Source organism: Pezoporus flaviventris, unplaced genomic scaffold (genome assembly GCF_033815535.1).
Source record: "Pezoporus flaviventris isolate CSIRO_AGI_PZ_B2104156 unplaced genomic scaffold, CSIRO_AGI_Pfla_v1 ptg000061l, whole genome shotgun sequence".
In the NCBI taxonomy this organism is placed as follows: Eukaryota; Metazoa; Chordata; class Aves; order Psittaciformes; family Psittacidae; genus Pezoporus; species Pezoporus flaviventris.
In genome coordinates this window covers 205,780-214,917 of record NW_026892609.1, presented here as the reverse complement: position 1 = coordinate 214,917, position 9,138 = coordinate 205,780, and the positions used below count along the sequence as shown (strand labels likewise).

The 9,138-nt window shown below is 53.2% G+C and overlaps 1 protein-coding gene across 1 annotated transcript; it reads right to left on the bottom strand.

Annotated features, from left to right (window-relative positions):
- Positions 1-253: 253 nt before the first annotated feature.
- LOC133277706 (acrosin-like) lies at positions 254-2,997 on the bottom strand. Its single transcript, XM_061469833.1, has 5 exons — positions 2,918-2,997; positions 2,476-2,676; positions 1,674-1,939; positions 1,137-1,282; positions 254-613 (listed from the first exon to the last, which is right to left on the bottom strand). Exons 1-5 carry the CDS (start codon positions 2,995-2,997, stop codon positions 254-256), a joined length of 1,053 nt encoding a protein of 350 aa, XP_061325817.1.
- Positions 2,998-9,138: the final 6,141 nt, after the last annotated feature.

Genomic DNA, 9,138 nt, shown 5'->3' with positions numbered 1-9,138 from the left:
CTGTTCCCCCTCCCTCTTCATGCCATGTTTTAATGGTGGGGCAGTGATTGTACTTGATGCTCCTGAAGGTCTTTCCCAACCTGGTTGATTCCCTGATTCCCAGCTCCCGCTTCCCACTGTTCCCTGCCCTCTGTCCCTCATCCCCACCCCTCCCCATGGACCAGAAAAAGAGGTGGGCATGCAAAGCATCCTCTCTATGGGAAAATAAGGCAACTTTACTGAAGGTCAAGCCACCTGCAAGCGATGGCACTCCTCAAGTCTTCTCCCCCCTTAGAGCCTGCAGCAAGTCCTGCATCCGAGTGATGAATTCCAACAGCACCCGAACAGGGAAGTAGCAGAAGCCACTGATGCTCGAGGCCGTGGGTGCAGGCATTGTCTCCTGGACGGGGGTATGGGAGATGTGCTGGTGGCTCCATGTTGGGGGCGTCGCGAAGGCGGCCGCGGAGCGGAATGTCCTCAGCTGGTAGAGGATCCACTCATGGAAGTGCTGCGTCGAGGTGTAGACCCCCGGTTTCTTGGCCCTGGCGCAGCCGCGGCCCCAACTCGTCAGCCCCACAACCCAGTAGAAGTTGGCTCGCTTGTCCCGGCACATGAGGGGACCGCCGCTGTCACCCTATGGAGGAGAAGGAGCGGGGATGGGGATGGGTCGCCATGGCAATGCCGGAGGGGACCACCACTGTCAGCCTATGGGGATGGAAGGGTTCTCCTTCATCATTTGGGTGTGGAGAGGGATCTTCAGCATGAATGGGAGCCATAGGACGAGGGCTGATGGCATCCAACTGGAACAGGGGAGTTTGGGTTGGAGATAAAGAGAAGTTGTTCCCTATGAGGGTGGTGGGACACTGGCATGGATAGGATGGAGAAGGATGGATGGGGCTTGGGGCAATCTGGTCTAATGGAAGGCGTCCCTGCTCCTTGCTTAGAACTGGATGCTTTAAGCTCCTTCCCAACCTAAGCCATTCCATGAATCCATACTCATGACATGGTTTAGTGGTGGAATCTCAATGCTGTTAAGGCTCCAAGCTCTATGGTCCCTGCGTAGGGATGATGCTCTTCTGAAGCTGGGATAAAGGGGGATGCAGAGCAAGGCCCTGCAGATGGGAGAGGAGAAGGGAGCCCCAGTGGCACATCCCTACCTGGCAGGTGTCGATACCACCCTGCGGGTACCCAGCACAGAGGTTGTGGCTCTTGATGGCCCCTCGGTACCATTGGCTGCTATTGCAGAGCTTGACATCGATGAGGCGGACCTTGGCCTCCTGCAGGGCTGATGGGGACGATGCCCCTGCTGTGGGGAAACAAAGGGGTTCAGGATTAGGGAAACAAAGGATGGATTTGGGGGTATTGGGGGATAAGAAGCTCAACGGAAGCCATCAACAGCGCCCTATGGCCTGGGCTGCGTCCCCTTTGCTCTGCATCCTCAACGTAAGGAGGACATGGAGGGACCTTCAGCGATGGGGCAAGGGGTGATGGGTTCCAACTGAAGCAGGGATGCTCAGGTTGGAGAGAAGGAAACGGTGGGACACTGGGATGGGCTGGATGGAGAAGGCTGGCGTGCTCCATCCCCAGTCGGAGCAACCTCCAATAGACCTGGATGAGCTTTACCCTCCCTTCCATCCCATTCCATGAATCCATGACCTGTCATTCCAAGGCCAATGGAGCCGTCGGGCACTCACTTCTGGCCTCCCTCGCGCCCCATCCGCTGATGAAGCATTCGGAGAGCTGGGATTGCCTGAGCGTCGCATCGGGCAGGCAAGCGAGCTGCACGTGGTACCCGCACTGCACCGGCTGGTCCAGCTCCAGCAAGGCGATGTCAAAGCCACCAGAGATGCCGGTGTAATATTCATGGACCACGACGTGCCGGATCCCACGCTTCTGGGTCTCGGAATTGGCCCAAGCCAGGTCTGTGACTCCGACCATCACGAACCAATCCGTGGTGAAGCTGGGAGGGAGTGGAAGAGCAGGGATTAGAGCCATTGGACAAGGGGTGATGGGTTCCCACTGGGAATTGCAGGGTGGAGATAGGGAAGGAATTTCCTATGAGGGCACTGGGGTACTGGGATGGGATGGATTGGAGAAGGTTTGGATGCTCCATCCCTGGCAGTGCTCAAGGCCAGCTTGGAGCAAGCTGCTCTATGGAAGGCATCCCTGCCCATGGCAAGGGCTTGGAAGTGGATGATCCCAAGCTCCTTTCCAACCCAGCCCATTCCATGATCCATTCCATTCCATCCCATTCCATTCCGTCTCATTCCATGCCATTCCATTCCATTCTATGGAGAAGAGGGGTGGGAAGGAGCAACATTCCTGCTGCTTCCCAAAGGAAAGCACTGCCCCAGCGTGCCTCAGGCTCAAGGGCTGTCAAGTTGGAAGCAGCCTTCTCCCGAGCGCTCTTCCCAGTGCATCCAGGATGGGGAAGGGGACGGGATTGGAGCTGCTCCTTGGCTATTCCCTATGGCTGGAATCCCTTCTCCCCCTTACTTTTGCCCGACGAAGCAGTGAGCGGCTGTGAGGACCCACTGGGGGGTGATGAGAGACCCCCCGCAGATGTGTGAAGAGCCGCTGGCTGTGGGGACCTGGATGCTGACCATCCATGGCCAGGCGCCCTGCTGCGCATCCACGCCTCCGACGATGCGCGACATCCCATAGTAATCAGCCATGGGACGGGTACCGCAGGTCCCTCTGGAAGCAGAAGCCCAACATTTGATGGTTAGGGATGAAGGGCAAGCATCGTCCCACCCATAGGGTGCTGCAGGGAGAAGAGACCCTATGGGGTGCCCCATAGCTGCACTGTGCCACTGCATGGGGTGATGGCAAGGAAGTGGTGCTCCCCAGTCCCACCACCCCATTGGTGTGACCATGGTTGGGAGCAGCAGTATCTCCCTATGGAATACCGGGAGCCCCAGAGCCTGGTGCTACTCACCCACAGCTGTCCCAGGAGCCATGCACCAGCCAGGCCAATGCCAGCAGGATGAGGACACGGAGCAAAGCCTTTGCTGCCATTGCTGCTAAGGGTGACACCAAGGAGCTGCCACCGAGGAGCTGCAACCAAGGAGCTGCAACCGAGGAGCTGCTACCAAGGAGCTGCTACCAAAGAGCTGCTACCAAAGAGCTGCAACCGAGGAGCTGCTACCAAGGAGCTGCTACCAAGGAGCTGCTACCAAAGAGCTGCAACCGAGGAGCTGCTACCAAGGAGCTGCTACCAAGGAGCTGCTACCAAAGAGCTGCAACCGAGGAGCTGCTACCAAGGAGCTGCTACCAAGGAGCTGCCACCAAGGAGCTGCTACCAAGGAGCTGCCACCAAGGAGCTGCAACCAAGGAGCTGCTACCAAGGAGCTGCCACCAAGGAGCTGCAACCACAACTGTGCCCAAAGTGCAACTGCCCCAGGGATATGGGTGCTGGATGCAGGTCCCTTGGTGCTGGGGCTGATGTCACAGAGATGCAGGTTCCATGGGGCAGGTTCCATAGCGGGGCGGGAGGTGGGTCCAACGCGGGGTCCATCAGGGGTTCTGTGAGGGGGGCATGGGGACATGGGGGTGGTTCTGATGGGCTTGGGGTGATCTGAATCCTTATGGGATGCTCTGGAGCTCTGTGGAATGCTCTGGAGCCCTGTGGGATGCTCTGCTTGTGGGATGCTGTGAATCCCTGTGGGATGCTCTGAACCCCTATTGGATACTCTGCTTGCGGGATGCTGTGAATCCCTATGGGACTGGAGCTCTGTGGGATGCTCTGGAGCCCTGTTGGATTCTCTGAATCCCTATGGGATGCTCTGCTTGTGGGATGCTCTGGAGCTCCCTTGTGCCACTAGCTCCTTCCTAAGATCCATACACCAGAGAACATCCACACTGCAGCACAGAGGTGTGGGATCATGGATTCATGGAATCACAGAGTCATGGAATGGGTTAGGTTGAAGGCATCTTAAAGCTCATCCAGCTCCAATCTCTGCCATGGGCAGGGACACCTTCTATAGAGCAGGACGCTCCAAGCCGCATCCAACCATGCCCGCTTCCAGGAACACCCCACAAACGCCATTCCTTCTGCCCCAGTCCCTTTCCAATCCCTTCTTTTCCCCAAACACCCCCCCTCCCCCCATGCCCCCCAAATTCCATGGATTTGGCACCATTTGAACTCCCAACTCCCCTCCAAAGCTGGCTTTTAACAATAACCTGGGCCCCATTCCACCTCTTCTTGGCCCAAAGCAGAGGCTGGGAAGCTGCTTCTGGGGCAGCAACCATGTCCTTGGATCCACGCCTGCACAGAGGCTCCTGCTGCCGGATCCCACTTTCAGGCTCTGCGATTTAAGGACAACCCCTTCACCGCTCCTTTCCCCCCAAAACCCGGGATTTTGGGTGCTTTCCAGGGGAAAAAAGTGGCGGTTTTGGGATCAATGTGGGATAAATCCTCACCAGGGAACTTGCTCACCAGGGAAAGTCGCTCACCCTACAAACGCCGGCCTGCTCGGCAGCAGCTACAGCAGCCTGCCTGCTTCAGCAGCAACCATTAATACCTCCCAGAAACCGCACTTTTGCATTAACCCTTTCATGTCCGAAATGTTAAATTGCTACCCGTTAAAAACTTTTACATGAACCCGACAACAACAACAAAAAAATACACAGAACACCGTCTGCCCTCAACACACACACACACACGTATGGGATTCCACAATCACGCTCAACACAACTACAATATTTGAAGCACAAAATGCAGACAATCGTTATTCCCACTACAGTCCCATGTACAGAACGTGGCACAAGGATCCTGTGGAGAATAACAGCAAACCAGCTCCGAGAAGCATCATTGCAGTGCGAGGTGGCAGGCTCAACCTTAGCCGGCATCCCTGCAGAGGCTCTGCCTCCCCCACAGAGCATGAGGCTTGGGCTTTTATACTGACCAAAATGCACACTCATTCTGACACAGGTGGCCAGCCTATGTTGGAAGAAGTGGCCAGCAATATCTATAAAGGTCTCCAAAGGTCGATAGAAACCTGGACGTACTTTTTTTTTTTTTTTTTTTTTTTTACTTTAACGTAAAAAAGGTTGCTCCCTTCACTTTAAGGAGGACTGAAAACATCCATAAAACGAAAGCCCTAGGCTCAAATTTCAATTCATTCAATCACTGACAAGGGGGGTGTCCTGGGGCGGTGCTGACTCTTTCCAGGGTTTCACCCATTGAGCTGGCACCCACCACAGACCGGAATCTGTAATTACACACATATATCCTCGACCAGTTAGTTTTACTTCCACAGGACCTTTCCAAATGCCGGTTTCCAAATCCTTGTACTGGACCAGGATACCTGGAGTTTTAGTCATATAACCTGAACTTAATGCCTGACCATGTATTATAGCAGGGGGGTCATTAAAGTCTCCTGTCAATAGCACAAAATTCATAACATTTACAGCTTTCTGCATATGTTATGAATTTCTGTATAGGGGGAGGGAAAGAAGGGGGGGAGTGAGTGAACGAGTTACCTGACTGGGTTTAAACCACGACACCTTGCTACCAGTGTACGTCCTTCTTCCCCCATTTTTTGTTTTTTCCAACAACTGTTTCAAAGTTTGATGTGTTCATTCAATAATAGCTTGTCCTGTAAGAGAATAGTGTCAATAGTAACATGGACATATTTCAATTTCCCAGAAGAGGGTACATGAGTCACATCCATTTGCCAAAGCTGAATAGACTGGAGGCCTCGAGGGTTGATTCCAGGGCCTATACCTACTGCTTGGCCTTGACAATCGGGACAAGATTGCACAATGCCTCGGGCATCTGTTAGGGACAGTCCAAACTGTCAAACTAACATTTTTGCTGATTGATGGAAGAATGCATGGGGTGCTTGAGCTTTTGAAAGATATTTACAGAGGGTCCTGCCCATGCTGGGGCAACTAATTTATCCACTTTGTTATTGCCTTCACTAAGGCTTCCTGGAAGGCCTGAATGACTGCGAATATGCATCATAAAATATGTACATTTACGAGTATTCACAAGATGTAATAATGTTTTTAACAAGATTCACAACCTGTGATTAGCAACTTCTTGTAAAATTGCCCTTTCTATGCATTGAACAATGCCTACAACATATAAAGAATGGCAGACAACATTAAGAGGGGTGTCAGGCCGTCGTTGAAATACTGCAATAACAGCACATAGCTCTAGTGTTTGTAGTGAATTCTAACTTTTTGAGGCCTAATTTCAGTTCCGGAAATGATCCACCCCAGATATTTCTAAGGGGCTTCACGTTGCACCTTGTCTGGTGCAATTATCAGTCCTGCTTTCGCTAATTCTGATTGTAGCAGGTAGAGGAGATGGTCCTTGTTTAAATCTTTGCCTGCAATTAGGATATCATCCATATAGTGATAGATAACCAGGAGCCTCAACTCAGAGTGACAAGAGCCACCAAGGGAGCCTCAAGTCCTCGACAGGACCCGCCCAGGAGCCGGCAGCTCAGCTGACACCAGCAGCTGACTCACAGGGGGCAGAGCCAGGAGGAACCACAGCAGATTTAAACCAGGCATCACCAACCATTGCCGGTCAATTGCTGAGGTAAGTAGCTCGAGAGAGGATGCCTTCAACAACTGAGCGGGGGGGAGATCAGCATCCAGGAGCCTCAACTCAGAGCGACAAGAGCCACCGAGGGAGCCTCAAGTCCTTGACAGGACCCCCCAGGAGCTGGCAGCTCAGCTGATGCGAGCATCTGACTCAAAGGGGGCGGAGCCAGGAGGAACGGCACCATCCCTGACTGGTTAAAATCCTGCCCCAGGGAGCGCGAGCGACCAGGAGCACAGAGAACAGAGAGGGCAAACAGTACGGGTCGAGGTAGTTCACACGGGCAGGCGAGCGGGATGGTGAGCACTCGTCGTATGACCAGGGCCTGGTCCAGGAGCTCTGCTCTGCCTGCCCCAGCGGTGGCCAGCACAGGCACCCAGACAGAGCCAATGAGAGGGGAGGCTGCAGTGCAGAGCTCGGAGTGTAGAGAGTGCCTGCACTGGTCTTGTGAGGGGAGGGTGCACAGTGGGCAGGGGCGCACTCGGTGCTCCCTGGTGGAGGTCCTCCTGCAGGAGGTGGCTGAGCTGAGGGATGCTGTCAATAGGCGGCAAGATGTCAGGGCAGCTGAGAGTAAGCAGGAATGCTTGCTCCTGGCCCAAACTGTGCAGGGGCCTTGAGCTTCACCTCTACCTCATGAAGGAAAGAAGGAGGCCGTTAACCTGGGAAGCTGGGAATTAGTGACAAAAAAAAAAAACAACAAAAAGAAGAAGGAAAAGGACAGCCAAAAGCAAGGGGCTTCGCCCTAAATCCCCTGTCCCCACGCAGAACTGCTTTGATGTCCTGCAGGGGGCTAATGAGGAAACGCACTCGCACCATGAACAGCCGGCTAATGCCCTGGTAAAGAAGATCTCTACTGGTACTGCTAGGAAAAAGCATAATAGTAGGGAACTCTACACTGAAAGGGACAGAAGCTCTCATCTGCCGTCCAGACCCCGTCTCAAGGGAGGTGTGTTGCCTACCGGTGGCACGGATCAGGGATGTGGCAGAGAGGCTGCCTGCTCTAGTAAGTCCCACGGACTATTACCCACTTCTGGTGATATATGTGGGTGCTAGGGATGTAGACAGTAGTAGCCTGGGGAACATAAAGAAGGACTACAGAGCCCTGGGGGAGGTGGTTAGGGGCTCTGGAGCCCAGGCAGTCTCTTTGTCAATTCTCCAGGATACAGGGGAGGACCTAAAAAAAGCTAGGAGGATTAGCCAGGTTAATAACTGCTTAAAAGGGTGGTGTCATAGTCAGGGGTTTGGGTGTCTTGAACACGGGACCCAAGTTTGTAGGCCAGGTCTAGTGGGGGCTGGTGGAGCTGGTCTAATGATAAAGAAGGGAAAGAATAGTTTTGGTAGGAGGCTTGCCAGGCTGGTCAAGGAGGTTTTAAACTAGATGTGTTGGGGGAGGGGGGCATCATTCCATCCCAACACACCCAGTCAGTTGCCAGAACCTATAATAAATGCTTGGAGCAATGTAGAGATATCCCAGCCACTCCAGCCAGTGATCCGGCTTCATTTGGAGCTCAGCTCAGATGCTCCTATACAAATGCACGGAGCATAGGGAACAAACAAGAGGAGTTAGAGATGTGTGCACGTCTACGGGGGTATGATATAATGGGCGTCGCAGAAACATGGTGGGATGGCTCCTATGACTGGAGTGTTGGAATGGAAGGTTACAGGCTTTTTAGAAAACACAGGCCTGGCAGGCGGGGAGGGGGAGTTGCCCTTTATGTTAGGGATAGGCTGGAGAGTATGGAACTCTGTCTGGGGACAGGTGAGCAGTCCACAGAGAGTTTGTGGGTCAGGGTTAAAGGGAATATAGCTATGGGAGACATTACTGTGGGGATCTGTTACAGACCACCTGATCAAGGAGAACCTGCGGATGAAGCACTCTATAGACGGATAGCAAAAGCCTCACGCTCACAGGCCCTTGTTCTCATGGGTGACTTCAACCACCCTGACATCTGTTGGAAGGACGGTACAGCCTGCCACAAGCAATCCAGCAGGTTCCTCGATTGTGTAGAAGACAGCTTCCTTCTGCAAGTAATAGAGGAGCCAACAAGGAGAGGTGCCATGCTTGACCTCGTGCTCACCAACAGGGAAGGGCTCATTGGAAATGTGATGCTCCAGACAAGCCTTGGATGCAGCGATCATGAGATGGTCAAATTTGAGATCCTCAGGACAGTGAGAAGAGCTTGCAGCAAGCTCACTGCCCTGGACTTCAAAAGAGCAGACTTTGGCCTCTTCAGGAACCTGCTTAGTAAGGCTCCATGGGATATAGCCCTAGAGGGCAGGGGGGCCCTCTCTTGGTTGATATTCAAGGATCACCTGCTACAAGCTCAGGAGTGTTGCAACCCAACCAGAAGGAAGTGCAGCAGGAGGGCCAGGAAACCTGATTGGATGAATAAGGAGCTCCTGAGGAAAATTCAAATGGAAAAAGAGGCCTTATAGTAAGTGGAAGCAAGGACAGGCGGCCTGGGAAGAGTACAGGGATGTTGTCTGGGAAGCTAGGGACCAGGTTAGGAAAGCAAAGGCTCAGTTAGAATTAAACTTAGTTAGAGGAATTAAAGATAACAGGAAGGGATTCTACAGGTATGTATCAAATAAAAGACAGACTC

What these genes read in the sequence shown, in the direction of transcription:
- LOC133277706 (XM_061469833.1), bottom strand. Translation starts at nt 2,997, where the DNA reads ATGGCAGCAAAGGCTTTGCTCCGTGTCCTCATCCTGCTGGCATTGGCC. An exon ending in GGGCGCGAGGGAGGCCAGAA is followed by an intron (nt 1,283 to 1,673) that starts GTGAGTGCCCGA and finishes TCCCCACAGCAG; the next exon opens with GGGCATCGTCCCCATCAGCC. An exon ending in GTGGTATCGACACCTGCCAG is followed by an intron (nt 614 to 1,136) that starts GTAGGGATGTGC and finishes TCTCCTCCATAG; the next exon opens with GGTGACAGCGGCGGTCCCCT.